The 22,156-nt window shown below is 36.3% G+C and overlaps 1 protein-coding gene across 1 annotated transcript; it reads right to left on the bottom strand.

Moving 5' to 3' along the window:
• Positions 1-45: 45 nt before the first annotated feature.
• LOC146675287 (uncharacterized) lies at positions 46-16,701 on the bottom strand. Its single transcript, XM_085401138.1, has 38 exons — positions 16,692-16,701; positions 16,331-16,555; positions 15,917-16,174; positions 15,506-15,763; positions 15,096-15,353; positions 14,685-14,942; positions 14,275-14,532; positions 13,864-14,121; positions 13,455-13,712; positions 13,044-13,301; positions 12,633-12,890; positions 12,220-12,477; positions 11,811-12,068; positions 11,400-11,657; positions 10,990-11,247; positions 10,577-10,834; positions 10,166-10,423; positions 9,753-10,010; positions 9,344-9,601; positions 8,933-9,190; positions 8,520-8,777; positions 8,110-8,367; positions 7,701-7,958; positions 7,290-7,547; positions 6,880-7,137; positions 6,471-6,728; positions 6,060-6,317; positions 5,650-5,907; positions 5,237-5,494; positions 4,826-5,083; positions 4,416-4,673; positions 4,005-4,262; positions 3,595-3,852; positions 3,186-3,443; positions 2,775-3,032; positions 2,365-2,622; positions 573-830; positions 46-53 (listed from the first exon to the last, which is right to left on the bottom strand). The coding sequence occupies exons 1-38, from the start codon at positions 16,699-16,701 to the stop codon at positions 46-48; spliced, it is 9,273 nt and encodes a 3,090-aa protein (XP_085257264.1).
• Between the last annotated feature and the right edge of the window lie 5,455 nt (positions 16,702-22,156).

Here is a 22,156-nt window from a genome sequence, read left to right as displayed (position 1 = left end):
CAGTGTAATTATATTGTCTTCAACGTTCCAGCGGATGGGTTCAAGCTACAAACCTAACAGGGGACAGTTGTGAAAGTGGAACATCAAGTTAAAGACACACATATGTGCTTTTAGTTTCATCAGCAGAGCTTAGCATGTCTGAGAGCCAAACGTAGCATTGCTGTAAATGCTTTTCATTGTAAAGTTATTGTTTCCAACTTGCATCTGAAAATTATTTATTTACGCTTCCCTTTCTATATTGCTGAGTTTAAGCCTCTAATGGATTTTGCTGTACAAACAAATGTTTCCTCATAGACATCAACTAATTGTTGGTCTTTTCTCTCTATTATTGTAGTGCTAAATTACAACAACAAGTGCCTTGACACTGCCTCGACTGGTGAATTAATATCTTCAAATGCTCATGGCTGATTTTTAAATACCAAAATTTCACCTTCATAAATCAGTATTATGTAATGTACACTGATTCATTTCGACGACTAGGAACTAACTGTAAACAACCAATTTACTGTTTATAATCACAACTTGATGCATTCTTTCTGTGAAATAGCACAGTATGAAATGTAATATCTGACCAGTGACTGCAGTAATGCTGACTCCACTGCTTCTGACGTTCTCAAACACAGAGTAGAGAGTGAATGTGTATTGAGTTCCAGCAGTGAGAGATGAGACTGTGTGATTCAATGGTCCATTTCCAGCTGGTGCACTGATGTCTGTCTCTGTACCATAAAACTGGAGAACAAAGCTGACATTGTTGTTGACTTTATTCCACTGCAGAGTGATGCTGGTTTCATTTTGTCCTGATGATATGAGGTTTTGTGCATTTGAAGGAGCTAAATGGAAAAATGAGAAAATAAAGTAAGTTTCAAAAATTCTTCAAAATTGATTTCTCACTAGTTAAAAACAGTAAAAAAAAAACTATACTGTTGAATTATTATCAGTAGTTTGTGATAGAGATGGAACGATCCGATATTACGTATCAGTCCGATACTGACGTACTGGATCGAATATTGGAGAGAAATAAAAAATGTAATCCGATCCATTAAATATCAAAAAAGCACCTCAAAAGACTTGCTACACGGCGTAACTTGGCTCATAACCGTAGCACGTAGGAGCAGTATACATCACGTGATAGAGCCGCTGTGTGTATTTGTAGCCTCGCTACCAAACCAGCATTTCATCTCTGAGGAAGTGATCCCAGAGAGAAGTAAAGCAAGTATGTAAGTTCATCTCTGAATGTTTGTAAAGTATTCCCACGTTAAGCTTAACAACCGATATATGGAGCGACTGCCTCTTCTCTCTCCCTCTCTCTCCTGTTGCTACTTCAATCATGGAACTGCTTAATGATCAGCTGATTGGCTTTTCTGTCACGAGTCCGTCTCTCTTCTTTATTTTTGGCCCACTTTGCACCAGAAAGAGGAAACCAGCGGCTGAACAACAGCAGCATGTTTAAGGTTGATAATCTGTTGTTAGAATTCATTTAATATTACTTTCTACACCAGGATCCTTTTCTACGCAGCTGATGGCTGGTAACTGTGCAGGGGCGGATCTAGCAAAGTTTAGCCACGGGGGCCGATAGGGCGTTAACAGGGAAAAGGGGGCACAAAGACATACTTTTCTTTCTTGTTCTCATTTAAAATGTCGAGCTTTTAATAAATAATTATCTGAATCTTACACCCAAAGTTTTAATCTTGTGTAAAATATATAGAAGTCCATTACTGTATATAGTAACTGTTAAGTCTAATATACCCTAGTAAGCTATACTACCTTTTCCTTTGGGAAGATACCATTTGTGCAGTATGCAATTCTGTAGAATACAGATGTTGAATTTATTTAATTATTCTTGAAAAATAATTTATTTCTGTGCATTTTATTTTCACACTGCATCAAATTAAAGTTGATTACATCGATTAAGAATCATGAGGTGGAGGGTGGGGGGTGGTTCCCTTTTTTTTTTTTTTTTTTTTGCTGGTAGTTTGTAACCCTATTAGTTAGGTTGCTTAATATTTCTGCTGAGTACTCTTTAAAATACCAGAATAGGGAGGATGGAGTAGGTTTAAGTTTATTAGATTGATCAGTATTGCTGAACTATGAAATATTTTGTTGTATTTTTTACATACAGGTATAACACAATAGCTTTAGTGTTGTTGTTTATTTAAACTTGAGTATGAACTTATACAAAATGCAGCAAGATATTAAAAAACAGTTTTATTGATTAAAAAACACACTATATCGGATTCATATCGGTATCGGCAGATATCAAAATTTATGATATCGGTACCGGTATCGGACATAAAAAAGTGGTATCGTGCCATATGTAGTTTGTGAAAACATTGTATAGCGATTTAAATTAATTGATTAACTCACCAGTGACTGCAGTAATGGTGACTCCACTGCTTCTGACGTTCTCAAACACAGAGTAGAGAGTGAATGTGTATTGAGTTCCAGCAGTGAGAGATGAGACTGTGTGATTCAATGGTCCATTTCGAGCTGGTGCACTGATTTCTGTCTCTGTACCATTAAACTGGAGAACAAAGCTGACATTGTTGTTGACTTTATTCCACTGCAGAGTGATGCTGGTTTCGTTTTGTTCTGATGATATGAGGTTTTGTGCATTTGAAGGAGCTAAACAAAAGAATGAGAAAAACAAGGTAAGTTCTAAATGTGTTTACAATTGATTTCTCGCTACTTAATAACACTTAATAATTTCATTGTTGATTTTAATTAAAAATATGTGATACCATTGTATTGCAGTTTAAATAATTTCATCAACTTACCGGTGACTGCAGTAATGCTGACTCCACTGCTTCTGACGTTCTCAAACACAGAGTAGAGAGTGAATGTGTATTGAGTTCCAGCAGTGAGAGATGAGACTGTTTGATTCACTGGTCCATTTCCAGCTGGTGCACTGATTTCTGTCTCTGTACCATTAAACTGGAGAACAAAGCTGACATTGTTGTTGACTTTATTCCACTGCAGAGTGATGCTGGTTTCATTTTGTCCTGATGATATGAGGATTTGTGCATTTGAAGGAGCTAAATGGAAAAATGAGAAAATAAAGTAAGTTTCAAAAAATCTTCAAAATTGATTTCTCACTAGTTAAAAACAATAGAAAATTATACTCTTGAATTATTATCAGTAGTTTGTGAAAAAATTGTATTGCAGTTTAAATCAATTGATTAACTTACCAGTGACTGCAGTAATGCTGACTCCACTGCTTCTGACGTTCTCAAACACAGAGTAGAGAGTGAATGTGTATTGAGTTCCAGCAGTGAGAGATGAGACTGTGTGATTCAATGGTCCATTTCCAGCTGGTGCACTGATGCTTGTCTCTGTACCATTAAACTGGAGAACAAAGCTGACATTGTTGTTGACTTTATTCCACTGCAGAGTGATGCTGGTTTCATTTTGTCCTGATGATATGAGGTTTTGTGCATTTGAAGGAGCTAAATGGAAAAATGAGAAAAACAAGGTGAGTTCAAAAAATTTGTAGAAATTGATTTCTCACCACTTAACAACACTGAAATTTGTTTTTGTTATCTTAATCAATGATATGTGAACCATTATAATGGAGTTTTAATAAATTGACTAAATTACCAGTGACTGCAGTAATGCTGACTCCACTGCTTCTGACGTTCTCAAACACAGAGTAGAGAGTGAATGTGTATTGAGTTCCAGCAGTGAGAGATGAGACTGTTTGATTCACTGGTCCATTTCGAGCTGGTGCACTGATTTCTGTCTCTGTACCATTAAACTGGAGAACAAAGCTGACATTGTTGTTGACTTTATTCCACTGCAGAGTGATGCTGGTTTCATTTTGTCCTGATGATATGAGGTTTTGTGCATTTGAAGGAGCTAAACAAAAGAATGAGAAAAATAAAGTAAGTTCAAAATGTGTTTACAATTGATTTCTCGCTACTTAATAACACTTAATAATTTCATTGTTGATTTTAATTAAAAATGTGTGATAACTTTGTATTGCAGTTTAAATAATTTCATTAACTTACCAGTGACTGCAGTAATGCTGACTCCACTGCTTCTGACGTTCTCAAACACAGAGTAGAGAGTGAATGTGTATTGAGTTCCAGCAGTGAGAGATGAGACTGTTTGATTCACTGGTCCATTTCCAGCTGGTGCACCGATGCTTGTGTCTGTACCATTAAACTGGAGAACAAAGCTGACATTGTTGTTGACTTTATTCCACTGCAGAGTGATGCTGGTTTCATTTTGTCCTGATGATATGAGGTTTTGTGCATTTGAAGGAGCTAAATGGAAAAATGAGAAAATAAAGTAAGTTTCAAAAATTCTTCAAAATATATTTCTCACTAGTTAAAAACAATAGAAAATTCTACTGTTGAATTATTATCAGTAGTTTGTGAAAACATTTTATTGCAGTTTAAATCAATTGATTAACTCACCAGTGACTGTAGTAATGGTGACTCCACTGCTTCTGACGTTCTCAAACACAGAGTAGAGAGTGAATGTGTATTGAGTTCCAGCAGTGAGAGATGAGACTGTTTGATTCACTGGTCCATTTCGAGCTGGTGCACTGATTTCTGTCTCTGTACCATTAAACTGGAGAACAAAGCTGACATTGTTGTTGACTTTATTCCACTGCAGAGTGATGCTGGTTTCATTTTGTCCTGATGATATGAGGTTTTGTGCATTTGAAGGAGCTAAACAAAAGAATGAGAAAAATAAAGTAAGTTCAAAATGTGTTTACAATTGATTTCTCGCTACTTAATAACACTTAATAATTTCATTGTTGATTTTAATTAAAAATGTGTGATAACTTTGTATTGCAGTTTAAATAATTTCATTAACTTACCAGTGACTGCAGTAATGCTGACTCCACTGCTTCTGACGTTCTCAAACACAGAGTAGAGAGTGAATGTGTATTGAGTTCCAGCAGTGAGAGATGAGACTGTTTGATTCACTGGTCCATTTCCAGCTGGTGCACCGATGCTTGTGTCTGTACCATTAAACTGGAGAACAAAGCTGACATTGTTGTTGACTTTATTCCACTGCAGAGTGATGCTGGTTTCATTTTGTCCTGATGATATGAGGTTTTGTGCATTTGAAGGAGCTAAATGGAAAAATGAGAAAATAAAGTAAGTTTCAAAAATTCTTCAAAATATATTTCTCACTAGTTAAAAACAATAGAAAATTCTACTGTTGAATTATTATCAGTAGTTTGTGAAAACATTTTATTGCAGTTTAAATCAATTGATTAACTCACCAGTGACTGTAGTAATGGTGACTCCACTGCTTCTGACGTTCTCAAACACAGAGTAGAGAGTGAATGTGTATTGAGTTCCAGCAGTGAGAGATGAGACTGTTTGATTCACTGGTCCATTTCCAGCTGGTGCACTGATGCTTGTCTCTGTACCATTAAACTGGAGAACAAAGCTGACATTGTTGTTGACTTTATTCCACTGCAGAGTGATGCTGGTTTCATTTTGTCCTGATGATATGAGGTTTTGTGCATTTGAAGGAGCTAAATGGAAAAATGAGAAAATTAAGTAAGTTTCAAAAATTCTTCAACATTGATTTCTCACTAGTTAAAAACAGTGAAAAAAACTAAACTGTTGAATTATTATCAGTAGTTTGTGAAAACATTGTATTGCAGTTTAAATTAATTGAATAACTCACCAGTGACTGCAGTAATGCTGACTCCAGAGCTTCTGACGTTCTCAAACACAGAGTAGAGAGTGAATGTGTATTGAGTTCCAGCAGTGAGAGATGAGACTGTGTGATTCAATGGTCCATTTCCAGCTGGTGCACTGATTCCTGTCTCTGTACCATTAAACTGGAGAACAAAGCTGACATTGTTGTTGACTTTATTCCACTGCAGAGTGATGCTGGTTTCGTTTTGTCCTGATGATATGAGGTTTTGTGCATTTGAAGGAGCTAAACAAAAGAATGAGAAAAACAAGGTAAGTTCTAAATGTGTTTACAATTGATTTCTCGCTACTTAATAACACTTAATAATTTCATTGTTGATTTTAATTAAAAATATGTGATACCATTGTATTGCAGTTTAAATAATTTCATCAACTTACCGGTGACGGCAGTAATGCTGACTCCACTGCTTCTGATGTTCTCAAACACAGAGTAGAGAGTGAATGTGTATTGAGTTTCAGCAGTGAGAGATGAGACTGTGTGAGTTACTGGTCCATTTCCAGCTGGTGCACTGATGCTTGTCTCTGTACCATTAAACTGGAGAACAAAGCTGACATTGTTGTTGACTTTATTCCACTGCAGAGTGATGCTGGTTTCATTTTGTCCTGATGATATGAGGATTTGTGCATTTGAAGGAGCTAAATGGAAAAATGAGAAAATAAAGTAAGTTTCAAAAAATCTTCAAAATTGATTTCTCACGAGTTAAAAACAATAGAAAATTATACTCTTGAATTATTATCAGTAGTTTGTGAAAAAATTGTATTGCAGTTTAAATCAATTGATTAACTTACCAGTGACTGCAGTAATGCTGACTCCACTGCTTCTGACGTTCTCAAACACAGAGTAGAGAGTGAATGTGTATTGAGTTCCAGCAGTGAGAGATGAGACTGTGTGATTCAATGGTCCATTTCCAGCTGGTGCACTGATGCTTGTCTCTGTACCATAAAACTGGAGAACAAAGCTGACATTGTTGTTGACTTTATTCCACTGCAGAGTGATGCTGGTTTCATTTTGTCCTGATGATATGAGGATTTGTGCATTTGAAGGAGCTAAATGGAAAAATGAGAAAAACAAGGTGAGTTCAAAAGATTTGTAGAAATTGATTTCTCACCACTTAACAACACTGAAATTTGTTTTTGTTATCTTAATCAATGATATGTGAACCATTATAATGGAGTTTTAATAAATTGACTAAATTACCAGTGACTGCAGTAATGCTGACTCCACTGCTTCTGACGTTCTCAAACACAGAGTAGAGAGTGAATGTGTATTGAGTTCCAGCAGTGAGAGATGAGACTGTTTGATTCAATGGTCCATTTCGAGCTGGTGCACTGATTTCTGTCTCTGTACCATTAAACTGGAGAACAAAGCTGACATTGTTGTTGACTTTATTCCACTGCAGAGTGATGCTGGTTTCATTTTGTTCTGATGATATGAGGTTTTGTGCATTTGAAGGAGCTAAACAAAAGAATGAGAAAAACAAGGTAAGTTCTAAATGTGTTTACAATTGATTTCTCGCTACTTAATAACACTTAATAATTTCATTGTTGATTTTAATTAAAAATGTGTGATAACTTTGTATTGCAGTTTAAATAATTTCATTAACTTACCAGTGACTGCAGTAATGCTGACTCCACTGCTTCTGACGTTCTCAAACACAGAGTAGAGAGTGAATGTGTATTGAGTTCCAGCAGTGAGAGATGAGACTGTTTGATTCACTGGTCCATTTCCAGCTGGTGCACCGATGCTTGTGTCTGTACCATTAAACTGGAGAACAAAGCTGACATTGTTGTTGACTTTATTCCACTGCAGAGTGATGCTGGTTTCATTTTGTCCTGATGATATGAGGATTTGTGCATTTGAAGGAGCTAAATGGAAAAATGAGAAAATAAAGTAAGTTTCAAAAAATCTTCAAAATTGATTTCTCACTAGTTAAAAACAATAGAAAATTATACTCTTGAATTATTATCAGTAGTTTGTGAAAAAATTGTATTGCAGTTTAAATCAATTGATTAACTTACCAGTGACTGCAGTAATGCTGACTCCACTGCTTCTGACGTTCTCAAACACAGAGTAGAGAGTGAATGTGTATTGAGTTCCAGCAGTGAGAGATGAGACTGTGTGATTCAATGGTCCATTTCCAGCTGGTGCACTGATGCTTGTCTCTGTACCATTAAACTGGAGAACAAAGCTGACATTGTTGTTGACTTTATTCCACTGCAGAGTGATGCTGGTTTCATTTTGTCCTGATGATATGAGGATTTGTGCATTTGAAGGAGCTAAATGGAAAAATGAGAAAAACAAGGTGAGTTCAAAAAATTTGTAGAAATTGATTTCTCACCACTTAACAACACTGAAATTTGTTTTTGTTATCTTAATCAATGATATGTGAACCATTATAATGGAGTTTTAATAAATTGACTAAATTACCAGTGACTGCAGTAATGCTGACTCCACTGCTTCTGACGTTCTCAAACACAGAGTAGAGAGTGAATGTGTATTGAGTTCCAGCAGTGAGAGATGAGACTGTTTGATTCAATGGTCCATTTCGAGCTGGTGCACTGATTTCTGTCTCTGTACCATTAAACTGGAGAACAAAGCTGACATTGTTGTTGACTTTATTCCACTGCAGAGTGATGCTGGTTTCATTTTGTTCTGATGATATGAGGTTTTGTGCATTTGAAGGAGCTAAACAAAAGAATGAGAAAAACAAGGTAAGTTCTAAATGTGTTTACAATTGATTTCTCGCTACTTAATAACACTTAATAATTTCATTGTTGATTTTAATTAAAAATGTGTGATAACTTTGTATTGCAGTTTAAATAATTTCATTAACTTACCAGTGACTGCAGTAATGCTGACTCCACTGCTTCTGACGTTCTCAAACACAGAGTAGAGAGTGAATGTGTATTGAGTTCCAGCAGTGAGAGATGAGACTGTTTGATTCACTGGTCCATTTCCAGCTGGTGCACCGATGCTTGTGTCTGTACCATTAAACTGGAGAACAAAGCTGACATTGTTGTTGACTTTATTCCACTGCAGAGTGATGCTGGTTTCATTTTGTCCTGATGATATGAGGTTTTGTGCATTTGAAGGAGCTAAATGGAAAAATGAGAAAATAAAGTAAGTTTCAAAAATTCTTCAACATTGATTTCTCACTAGTTAAAAAAAGTGAAAACAACTATACTGTTGAATTATTATCAGTAGTTTGTGAAAACATTGTATTGCGGTTTAAATTAATTGATTAACTCACCAGTGACTGCAGTAATGGTGACTCCACTGCTTCTGACGTTCTCAAACACAGAGTAGAGAGTGAATGTGTATTGAGTTCCAGCAGTGAGAGATGAGACTGTGTGATTTACTGGTCCATTTCCAGCTGGTGCACTGATGCTTGTCTCTGTACCATTAAACTGGAGAACAAAGCTGACATTGTTGTTGACTTTATTCCACTGCAGAGTGATGCTGGTTTCGTTTTGTCCTGATGATATGAGGTTTTGTGCATTTGAAGGAGCTAAATGGAAAAATGAGAAAATAAAGTAAGTTTCAAAAATTCTTCAAAATATATTTCTCACTAGTTAAAAACAATAGAAAATTATACTCTTGAATTATTATCAGTAGTTTGTGAAAACATTTTATTGCAGTTTAAATCAATTGATTAACTCACCAGTGACTGTAGTAATGGTGACTCCACTGCTTCTGACGTTCTCAAACACAGAGTAGAGAGTGAATGTGTATTGAGTTCCAGCAGTGAGAGATGAGACTGTTTGATTCACTGGTCCATTTCCAGCTGGTGCACTGATGCTTGTCTCTGTACCATTAAACTGGAGAACAAAGCTGACATTGTTGTTGACTTTATTCCACTGCAGAGTGATGCTGGTTTCATTTTGTCCTGATGATATGAGGTTTTGTGCATTTGAAGGAGCTAAATGGAAAAATGAGAAAAACAAGGTAAATTCAAAAATTTGTAGAAATTGATCTCTCGCTACTTAGCAACACTGAAATTTGTTTTTTGTTATCTTAATCAATGATATGTGAACCATTGTAATGGAGTTTTAATAAATTGACTAAATTACCAGTGACTGCAGTAATGGTGACTCCACTGCTTCTGACGTTCTCAAACACAGAGTAGAGAGTGAATGTGTATTGAGTTCCAGCAGTGAGAGATGAGACTGTTTGATTCACTGGTCCATTTCCAGCTGGTGCACTGATGCTTGTGTCTGTACCATTAAACTGGAGAACAAAGCTGACATTGTTGTTGACTTTATTCCACTGCAGAGTGATGCTGGTTTCATTTTGTCCTGATGATATGAGGTTTTGTGCATTTGAAGGAGCTAAATGGAAAAATGAGAAAATAAAGTAAGTTTCAAAAATTCTTCAACATTGATTTCTCACTAGTTAAAAACAGTGAAAAAAACTAAACTGTTGAATTATTATCAGTAGTTTGTGAAAACATTGTATTGCAGTTTAAATTAATTGATTAACTCACCAGTGACTGCAGTAATGCTGACTCCACTGCTTCTGACGTTCTCAAACACAGAGTAGAGAGTGAATGTGTATTGAGTTCCAGCAGTGAGAGATGAGACTGTTTGATTCACTGGTCCATTTCCAGCTGGTGCACTGATGCTTGTCTCTGTACCATTAAACTGGAGAACAAAGCTGACATTGTTGTTGACTTTATTCCACTGCAGAGTGATGCTGGTTTCATTTTGTCCTGATGATATGAGGTTTTGTGCATTTGAAGGAGCTAAATGGAAAAATGAGAAAATAAAGTAAGTTTCAAAAAATCTTCAAAATTGATTTCTCACTAGTTAAAAACAATAGAAAATTATACTCTTGAATTATTATCAGTAGTTTGTGAAAACATTGTATTGCAGTTTAAATCAATTGATTAACTCACCAGTGACTGCAGTAATGCTGACTCCAGAGCTTCTGACGTTCTCAAACACAGAGTAGAGAGTGAATGTGTATTGAGTTCCAGCAGTGAGAGATGAGACTGTTTGATTCACTGGTCCATTTCCAGCTGGTGCACTGATGCTTGTGTCTGTACGATTAAACTGGAGAACAAAGCTGACATTGTTGTTGACTTTATTCCACTGCAGAGTGATGCTGGTTTCATTTTGTCCTGATGATATGAGGTTTTGTGCATTTGAAGGAGCTAAATGGAAAAATGAGAAAATAAAGTAAGTTTCAAAAATTCTTCAACATTGATTTCTCACTAGTTAAAAACAGTGAAAAAAACTAAACTGTTGAATTATTATCAGTAGTTTGTGAAAACATTGTATTGCAGTTTAAATTAATTGATTAACTCACCAGTGACTGCAGTAATGCTGACTCCAGAGCTTCTGACGTTCTCAAACACAGAGTAGAGAGTGAATGTGTATTGAGTTCCAGCAGTGAGAGATGAGACTGTGTGATTCAATGGTCCATTTCCAGCTGGTGCACTGATTCCTGTCTCTGTACCATTAAACTGGAGAACAAAGCTGACATTGTTGTTGACTTTATTCCACTGCAGAGTGATGCTGGTTTCATTTTGTCCTGATGATATGAGGTTTTGTGCATTTGAAGGAGCTAAACAAAAGAATGAGAAAAACAAGTTAAGTTCTAAATGTGTTTACAATTGATTTCTCGCTACTTAATAACACTTAATAATTTCATTGTTGATTTTAATTAAAAATATGTGATACCATTGTATTGCAGTTTAAATAATTTCATCAACTTACCGGTGACTGCAGTAATGCTGACTCCACTGCTTCTGATGTTCTCAAACACAGAGTAGAGAGTGAATGTGTATTGAGTTCCAGCAGTGAGAGATGAGACTGTGTGATTCACTGGTCCATTTCCAGCTGGTGCACTGATGTTTGTCTCTGTACCATTAAACTGGAGAACAAAGCTGACATTGTTGTTGACTTTATTCCACTGCAGAGTGATGCTGGTTTCATTTTGTCCTGATGATATGAGGTTTTGTGCATTTGAAGGAGCTAAATGGAAAAATGAGAAAATAAAGTAAGTTTCAAAAATTCTTCAAAATTGATTTCTCACTAGTAAAAAACAGTCAAAAATTATACTGTTGAATTATTATCAGTAGTTTGTGAAAAAATTGTATTGCAGTTTAAATCAATTGATTAACTCACAAGTGACTGCAGTAATGCTGACTCCACTGCTTCTGACGTTCTCAAACACAGAGTAGAGAGTGAATGTGTATTGAGTTCCAGCAGTGAGAGATGAGACTGTGTGATTTTCTGGTCCATTTCCAGCTGGTGCACTGATGCTTGTCTCTGTACCATTAAACTGGAGAACAAAGCTGACATTGTTGTTGACTTTATTCCACTGCAGAGTGATGCTGGTTTCATTTTGTCCTGATGATATGAGGTTTTGTGCATTTGAAGGAGCTAAATGGAAAAATGAGAAAATAAAGTAAGTTTCAAAAATTTGTAGAAATTGATCTCTCGCTACTTAGCAACACTGAAATTTGTTTTTTTTAATCTTAATCAATGATATGTGAATCATTGTAATGGAGTTTTAATAAATTGACTAAATTACCAGTGACTGCAGTAATGTTGACTCCAGAGCTTCTGACGTTCTCAAACACAGAGTAGAGAGTGAATGTGTATTGAGTTCCAGCAGTGAGAGATGAGACTGTTTGATTCACTGGTCCATTTCCAGCTGGTGCACTGATGCTTGTCTCTGTACCATTAAACTGGAGAACAAAGCTGACATTGTTGTTGACTTTATTCCACTGCAGAGTGATGCTGGTTTCATTTTGTCCTGATGATATGAGGTTTTGTGCATTTGAAGGAGCTAAATGGAAAAATGAGAAAATAAAGTAAGTTTCAAAAATTCTTCAACATTGATTTCTCACTAGTTAAAAACAGTGAAAAAAACTAAACTGTTGAATTATTATCAGTAGTTTGTGAAAACATTGTATTGCAGTTTAAATTAATTGATTAACTCACCAGTGACTGCAGTAATGCTGACTCCACTGCTTCTGACGTTCTCAAACACAGAGTAGAGAGTGAATGTGTATTGAGTTCCAGCAGTGAGAGATGAGACTGTGTGATTTTCTGGTCCATTTCCAGCTGGTGCACTGATGCTTGTCTCTGTACCATTAAACTGGAGAATAAAGCTGACATTGTTGTTGACTTTATTCCACTGCAGAGTGATGCTGGTTTCATTTTGTCCTGATGATATGAGGTTTTGTGCATTTGAAGGAGCTAAATGGAAAAATGAGAAAATAAAGTAAGTTTCAAAAAATCTTCAAAATTGATTTCTCACTAGTTAAAAACAATAGAAAATTATACTGTTGAATTATTATCAGTATTTTTTGAAAACACTGTATTGTAGTTTAAATCAATTGATTAACTCACCAGTGACTGCAGTAATGCTGACTCCACTGCTTCTGACGTTCTCAAACACAGAGTAGAGAGTGAATGTGTATTGAGTTCCAGCAGTGAGAGATGAGACTGTGTGATTTACTGGTCCATTTCCAGCTGGTGCACTGATGTTTGTCTCTGTACCATTAAACTGGAGAACAAAGCTGACATTGTTGTTGACTTTATTCCACTGCAGAGTGATGCTGGTTTCATTTTGTCCTGATGATATGAGGTTTTGTGCATTTGAAGGAGCTAAATGGAAAAATGAGAAAATAAAGTAAGTTTCAAAAAATCTTCAAAATTGATTTCTCACTAGTTAAAAACAATAGAAAATTATACTCTTGAATTATTATCAGTAGTTTGTGAAAAAATTGTATTGCAGTTTAAATCAATTGATTAACTTACCAGTGACTGCAGTAATGCTGACTCCACTGCTTCTGACGTTCTCAAACACAGAGTAGAGAGTGAATGTGTATTGAGTTCCAGCAGTGAGAGATGAGACTGTTTGATTCACTGGTCCATTTCCAGCTGGTGCACTGATGCTTGTCTCTGTACCATTAAACTGGAGAACAAAGCTGACATTGTTGTTGACTTTATTCCACTGCAGAGTGATGCTGGTTTCATTTTGTCCTGATGATATGAGGTTTTGTGCATTTGAAGGGGCTAAATGAAAAAATGAGAAAAACAAGGTAAGTTCAAAAATTTGTAGAAATTGATCTCTCGCTACTTAGCAACACTGAAATTTGTTTTTTTTTATCTTAATCAATGATATGTGAACCATTGTAATGGAGTTTTAATAAATTGACTAAATTACCAGTGACTGCAGTAATGTTGACTCCAGAGCTTCTGACGATCTCAAACACAGAGTAGAGCGTGAATGTGTATTGAGTTCCAGCAGTGAGAGATGAGACTGTGTGATTCAATGGTCCATTTCCAGCTGGTGCACTGATGCTTGTCTCTGCACCATTAAACTGGAGAACAAAGCTGACATTGTTGTTGACTTTATCCCACTGCAGAGTGATGCTGGTTTCATTTTGTCCTGATGATATGAGGTTTTGTGCATTTGAAGGAGCTAAATGGAAAAATGAGAAAATAAAGTAAGTTTCAAAAATTCTTCAAAATTGATTTCTCACTAGTTAAAAACAATAGAAAATTATACTCTTGAATTATTATCAGTAGTTTGTGAAAACATTGTATTGCAGTTTAAATCAATTGATTAACTTACCAGTGACTGCAGTAATGCTGACTCCACTGCTTCTGACGTTCTCAAACACAGAGTAGAGAGTGAATGTGTATTGAATTCCAGCAGTGAGAGATGAGACTGTTTGATTCACTGGTCCATTTCCAGCTGGTGCACTGATGCTTGTCTCTGTACCATTAAACTGGAGAACAAAGCTGACATTGTTGTTGACTTTATTCCACTGCAGAGTGATGCTGGTTTCATTTTGTCCTGATGATATGACGTTATCTGCATCTGAAGGAGCTAAATGAAAGAATGAGAAAAACAAGGTAAGTTCAAAAATTTGTAGAAATTGATTTCTCACTAGTTAACAACACTGAAATTTGTTTTTTTTTTATCTTAATCAATGATATGTGAACCATTATAATGGAGTTTTAATAAATTGACTAAATTACCAGTGACTGCAGTAATGCTGACTCCACTGCTTCTGACGTTCTCAAACACAGAGTAGAGAGTGAATGTGTATTGAGTTCCAGCAGTGAGAGATGAGACTGTTTGATTCACTGGTCCATTTCCAGCTGGTGCACTGATGCTTGTCTCTGTACCATTAAACTGGAGAACAAAGCTGACATTGTTGTTGACTTTATTCCACTGCAGAGTGATGCTGGTTTCATTTTGTCCTGATGATATGAGGTTTTGTGCATTTGAAGGAGCTAAATGGAAAAATGAGAAAATAAAGTAAGTTTCAAAAATTCTTCAAAATATATTTCTCACTAGTTAAAAACAATAGAAAATTATACTCTTGAATTATTATCAGTAGTTTGTGAAAACATTGTATTGCAGTTTAAATCAATTGATTAACTTACCAGTGACTGCAGTAATGCTGACTCCACTGCTTCTGACGTTCTCAAACACAGAGTAGAGAGTGAATGTGTATTGAGTTCCAGCAGTGAGAGATGAGACTGTGTGATTTACTGGTCCATTTCCAGCTGGTGCACTGATGCTTGTCTCTGTACCATTAAACTGGAGAACAAAGCTGACATTGTTGTTGACTTTATTCCACTGCAGAGTGATGCTGGTTTCATTTTGTCCTGATGATATGAGGTTTTGTGCATTTGAAGGAGCTAAACAAAAGAATGAGAAAAACAAGTTAAGTTCAAAATGTGTTTACAATTGAGTTCTCGCTACTTTATAACACTTAATAATTTCATTGTTGATTTTAATTAAAAATATGTGATAACATTGTATTGCAGTTTAAATAATTTCATTAACTTACCAGTGACTGCAGTGATGCTGACTCCACTGCTTCTGACGTTCTCAAACACAGAGTAGAGAGTGAATGTGTATTGAATTCCAGCAGTGAGAGATGAGACTGTGTGATTCACTGGTCCATTTCCAGCTGGTGCACTGATGCTTGTCTCTGTACCATTAAACTGGAGAACAAAGCTGACATTGTTGTTGACTTTATTCCACTGCAGAGTGATGCTGGTTTCATTTTGTCCTGATGATATGACGTTATCTGCATCTGAAGGAGCTAAATGAAAGAATGAGAAAAACAAGGTAAGTTCAAAAATTTGTAGAAATTGATTTCTCACTAGTTAACAAAACTGAAATTTGTTTTTTTTTTTATCTTAATCAATGATATGTGAACCATTATAATGGAGTTTTAATAAATTGAATAAATTACCAGTGACTGCAGTAATGCTGACTCCACTGCTTCTGACGTTCTCAAACACAGAGTAGAGAGTGAATGTGTATTGAGTTCCAGCAGTGAGAGATGAGACTGTGTGATTTACTGGTCCATTTCCAGCTGGTGCACTGATGCTTGTCTCTGTACCATTAAACTGGAGAACAAAGCTGACATTGTTGTTGACTTTATTCCACTGCAGAGTGATGCTGGTTTCATTTTGTCCTGATGATATGAGGTTTTGTGCATTTGAAGGAGCTAAATGGAAAAATGAGAAAATAAAGTAAGTTTCAAAAATTCTTCAACATTGATTTCTCACTAGTTAAAAAAAAGTGAAAAAAACTATACTGTTGAATTATTATCAGTAGTTTGTGAAAACATTGTATTGCGGTTTAAATTAATTGATTAACTCACCAGTGACTGCAGTAATGGTGACTCCACTGCTTCTGACGTTCTCAAACACAGAGTAGAGAGTGAATGTGTATTGAGTTCCAGCAGTGAGAGATGAGACTGTGTGATTTACTGGTCCATTTCCAGCTGGTGCACTGATGCTTGTCTCTGTACCATTAAACTGGAGAACAAAGCTGACATTGTTGTTGACTTTATTCCACTGCAGAGTGATGCTGGTTTCATTTTGTCCTGATGATATGAGGTTTTGTGCATTTGAAGGAGCTAAACGAAAAAATGAGAAAAATAAAGCAATCATGTCAAATAAGGTAGAATGTGATGTTTTTGAAGTCTTACTATTTTTATCAAGAGTCAATCAGGTGAATACCTGGAGACATTGTGGTTGAAGGAACTTCAGGGTCTGTTCCATTCGCCTCTATTTAAAGTCAAAAATAAATACAATTACTGCATTCATGGTGGAGCCATTCTTTTGAACATGTGAATTTAAGGAAACCTCAATAAATATGAATTTGATATATTTTAGTAATACTTAAAGTATAACAATACCTGCACAGTATGCAAGATAGCACGTGACTGGCTTTTCAAGTTTGTAGACATAGTAGTTTCCATAGCAGAGTTTGACTTTGATCGTGTGTGAGTTAAAATAGCAGCAACTGCCAAGCCAAGTATTGCACACAGTGCGATTCACAATTTCACCAGCCTGTGTGGGATGAGGTTGTGTTATCCACAAAGGTGCATGGGTCCCACACCTGTTTGAGTCTATGCACCTCTCTGGAATACGAGCACTGGATTGCCTGAGAAACAGGCGATACCAGCCTTGCCAGTCAATATTACGATCACAGTGTAGGTCCTGAATGTTTGTATTATTTGTTGACCGCCAATCATTATTCAGAGCAGTATAGTTCTGACAGGGGTCAAAGCACTGGGAATTTATGCAGTCAACACCTGCAGGACAAACAAGCACTTTGTATTACAAGCCAAATCATCTTTATTGATACAGCACTGTATTCTATGCTTGAGTTACTTTGCTAACTATCACATAAACAATCACACCCTGGTGGATGCATTGGACACATGCTGAAGTGTTCTTGCCCAAGAACCCTTTAGCTTGCGTCCCTTTAGCAGGACTTGAACAATGAACCTTCGGATTGGTTTGGGTGGACGACCAATTTTCATACATGTGGATGAAACGTATCACTTGGGTTGCTTCATTTAAATACTGCAGTTGGGACTAAAGAGGAATTTTGCCACATGCATGAACAAAAACTATGAAGTATTTTAATTAGTAAAGATCAATTTGAAGAACTAAACTTGATTTATTGAGATAGAGAAATCAATGTATTTGCCTATTATGCTCTGATGACCAATCATGGTAGAACAGAATCCCGGTGATGACAGGATTTAGGACAAGATCCCCCTCCAGGCACTGGTGGTGGTGAAGATGAAGACTGAGATTTGAATAGAGCTCTGGCTGAGGTGTCTGAGGTGAAGATGGGGAGGAGGTGGGTTGCATGAAAGAGAGTCTAAAGGGGTGCATGGTGGTGAGCACAGATTTAAACCACACAAAGCAGACGCTGATTGGATCAGAGAAGGTGGGCTAGAAGATGATTGGACTTGATGTCAGTATTGAGACTGACAGCACGGGAAAGTGGTTATCATGTAATGAACAGAAAACCAACCGCACACCCAGGAAAGCAGGAAGATGAGTGATTACAAATTGTCTTGATAAATTTCCACATGAGCTTCATAAGTTTTCATCATGACTGAGGTGAGTGTAATTTTCAAGATTTTTTAAGCTTTCCAAGCCCCTCAGCAATTTCCTGATCATGGAAAATGTCCTCACTATCCTGACTCACTGTGAAATGAAGCCTCACAGTTTTCACACGACAGAATCATTATGGTCTAAAGTTTATTCAGACCACTTTTCACGTGGATTTGCTCAGCCTGTGAGGAAGAGTATGTCAAAGTACAAAACATGACATTTCCTGTTCCCACTATTTGGTGCTCTAAGTATCCCTTACTATTGGCTTAAAGATGTGGTCATGTTGGGACTGTTTTCAGACAGTTTGTAGCCTATAATACCCATACTTTACAGGAATTTCCTTCTTTATGGGGGCACTCAAAACTTCACCATGTTGACAGAGTCATGCCTTTTCATAGAAACTCACAATACAGTTACACCATCTTCTTAAGGCTTTCCTGATCAAATTTTAGATGGCTCTGGTCAACCTGATTGGATCTGTGTAGGGAAGCGTTAAATGTTTAATTTTGTGTTCCCACTAGATGGCACTATGATCAGTGTTACGTTCAGCACCAGCACCCTCTCAGTAATGCAATGTTTAATTCAGATAACAAACTACATTTAAAGAAAAAAAGGCATATTCAGTTCAGGTTCCTGGCATCTTAAATTGAAACACTGCTTAAATTTAAGTTTAAAAAGAAAAACCCAAAACAAAATTATTTGCCATTATAGATAAAATTATTAGTTATTGCTGCTAAAGGTGCTTCTAAAAGCCTTTTTTGTATTTTATCTTAGTTTTTTGTGAAATAAATAATTAAATTGTGTGAATATAATAACTCACCAGTGACTGCAGTAATGCTGACTCCACTGCTTCTGACGTTCTCAAACACAGAGTAAAGGGTGAATGTGTATTGAGTTCCAGCAGTGAGAGATGAGACTGTGTGATTCACTGGCCCATTTCCAGCTGGTGCATTGATGTTTGTCTCTGTACCATTAAACTGGAGAACAAAGCTGACATTGCTGTTGACTTTATTCCACTGCAGAGTGATGCTGCTCTCAGTTTGTGCAATTGACATGAAGCTGTCTGTGTTTAGAGGAGCTGAGAAAGAAAATTATTCATAGCAAGTTCAGTCAGTGAAAAATAAGTATATTTAAGACCAAAATTGTTGCTGACCCCATGACTAAGAAAAATGTCCTATTATCAGTCTTTTAAATTAAATCAACTATTTAAAGATAAAGTTGTTACATTACTTTATCGTTTTCAAAAATTTCCAAGCTGCAGCTTAACTCAGCAGATGGTACATTTTAAGATTTGGCTTCTTAAAGGTTTTAAAAGATTCAAAAATCCACACTCTTATCATCATGTCCTTTGAAAAAATGAGAACTGAAAACAAACTATTTATTTAAATATCCCCACCTCAGAAGACAACTAAGATAACACAATTCACTACTTCAATTCAATAATTTAAGCTCCCACAAACACCTATAGAATTTTTTTTATCATCTTTATATAGCCTTATAAAATAAATACATGTAACAATGAGTTGGGAATATAAAATTACAGATGAGGATTAGAAAGCAGTCTGAGCTGCACGTCTTACTCTGAAGAAACACTTCATATTACAGTTTTTCTCAAATGTTAAAACACAAAAGCCAATCCTGTAACCCAAATGACCAGTAGTCTAAACACATTTACTAAATGTAGCCACCATATTCCAGTACCATAAACACATGTCACATGAAGACACAATTCACAAAACACAACCCTCTGTACTCATAAATCTAAACACATTTTTCCTTGCTAAAACACATGTTGCAAAACAACTCTGCTCATATCCTCAAATGAAAGCCCATGTGATGCAAAATGCTTGCCACAGTCACCAATCTTTGAACACAGGGAACACACCTGGCGTCATTCACTACACACAATGACTCAAAATTGAAGACACTTGTTGCTAATGCTGTACCCACATGTAAAAGCAAGTTCAGAGTGCACAGTATGCTGAAGGTTCCAAACAAACACAATGGATGAAGGCAGAGTCAGGGGAAGAGGAATCTGATGCAGAGGAGGGAGAAGAGCTGGCCCTGGAAGAAGAGGAGCAGGCCAATGAGGAAGAGGAGTTCAAATGAGAGGAGGAAGAGGAGCGACCAACGAGGAAGAGGAGAAGGCCAACATGGGAGAGGAGAAGGTCCAGGAGGGAGAGCAAGACAACCTTGCACCATCATTACGGACGAGATGCGAGCAACAGCTCAGCGACATGATGCCGCACAGTGATTGTGGTGTGTGTGTGGTGTGAATAACGTAAATAAAAAAACTTCACACCCTGTTCATGTTTTCAAGATTACTGTTGTGTGCAATAGATTCTGTTTTTGCATTGAGTTGTGTTACAGTAGTGTACGTACATGCAGGATTTTCTATAGATTTATACTACTCATATGAAACTCACAAATCTAAATGCCTAATCCTCTGCAGAGATCTACGACGATCCGTTACTGTATAGTTTCTAAAATATGCATTGGCAGTTATGGAACAAAGAACCTTCTCACAAATTGAGCGTTGTGTTTTCAATTGTTTTGCTGTAGTGTGTAATGCTGTGTATAGTGTTTACAGTTTTGACAGCTTCGAGCTGCTCTCTTGGTGTGGGAGTTTGAGTTTTGCAGTGGGAAGGTGTGGTTGTGTTTATGTAGCTTTAGAGAAGGGTGTTGTGTTTGGACATTGGGGGACCTGGTGGTAACGTTTGTGAAATGTGTTTTAGCATTTGAGAAAAACTGTAACACTCTATAACTGGTTGATCTGAACATATATAACTCCTGGCAAGTTATAAAGCTATACCACACACAATTTCATTGGGTATGGCAATGTACAAAGACAGAACACCTCTAGAAAAACATAGTATATTGTTGGATTTGTTCTTGTCAGGAAAAAATAAAAAAATTCAGAAGTTGTTTGGATATGGACATAAACATAATAATGTAAAATAACTTTTTTCATCTTAATTTCTATTTTCTTTCTGTTGTTTTTATTGTTTTATTGATAAGACGTTTGGTAGATGCATTTCATCTGCACTGTCTATTAAACCAGAGCCACTAGTATTATAACACAAACCCTTTTGCCATTAAGTGTGATCATCACTGCTGGTAAAAAAGAGTACACTTCTTGACATTGATCGATGTAATCTCAGGTAAATATTTGCACATACTGTCTACTGTTTCATATATATATATATATATATATATATATATATATATATATATATATATATATATATATATATATATATATATATATATATATATATATATATATATATAAACACACACACACATATATAAGCAGATATTATAATGGGGGGATACAGTGAGCAAGAAATGTAGTATCATACCAGTGACTGCAGTAATGCTGACTCCACTGCTTCTGATGTTCTCAAACACAGAGTAGAGAGTGAATGTGTATTGAGTTCCAGCAGTGAGAGATGAGACTGTTTGAATTACTGGTCCATTTCCAGCTGGTGCACTGATGTTTGTCTCTGTACCATTAAACTGGAGAATAAAGCCGACATTGTTGCTGATCTTATTCCACTGCAGAGCGATGCTGCTCTCAGTTTGTCCTGTTAGTCTGAACATCACTGCAAATGACAGAAACAACAAAAACTGTTTTGCCAGTGTTTGTGAAATCCTTAGCTATTTGTTTGGTGCCATTTTAACAAAGCCCAATAATCACTTTACAGATACTGTTTTTAAATTTACATCAGTAGATTTGCACTGTATTTAGCTGGCATGCAAACTGTGAAGAACTGTATATTCTAATATAGTATATAATATTAAAATGATTGTGTCTGCCTTTGTTTCATGCACAAAATATAAATATAAACATCTTTTTCACTGGCACTTTTATCTTACAGGACTACTTGTTCCCAAACCAAAAGTACTGGTTTGACTATGAGAATTCAGTAGCAAAGAGGTGCATGATAAACTATGAGGTGCCGTAAGGGACATTATTACTGAAACGCTCTCACACACACTACTGAAACGCTCTCACACACACTACTGAAACGCTCTCAAACACACTACTGAAACGCTCTCACACACTA

The sequence above is a fragment of the Rhamphochromis longiceps genome, linkage group LG3 (genome assembly GCF_057381845.1).
Source record: "Rhamphochromis longiceps isolate RC_006_pf linkage group LG3, R_longiceps_female_GT1.1, whole genome shotgun sequence".
In the NCBI taxonomy this organism is placed as follows: Eukaryota; Metazoa; Chordata; class Actinopteri; order Cichliformes; family Cichlidae; genus Rhamphochromis; species Rhamphochromis longiceps.
Note: the sequence above shows the minus strand (reverse complement) of the source record. Positions and strands in the feature narration are given on the sequence as shown.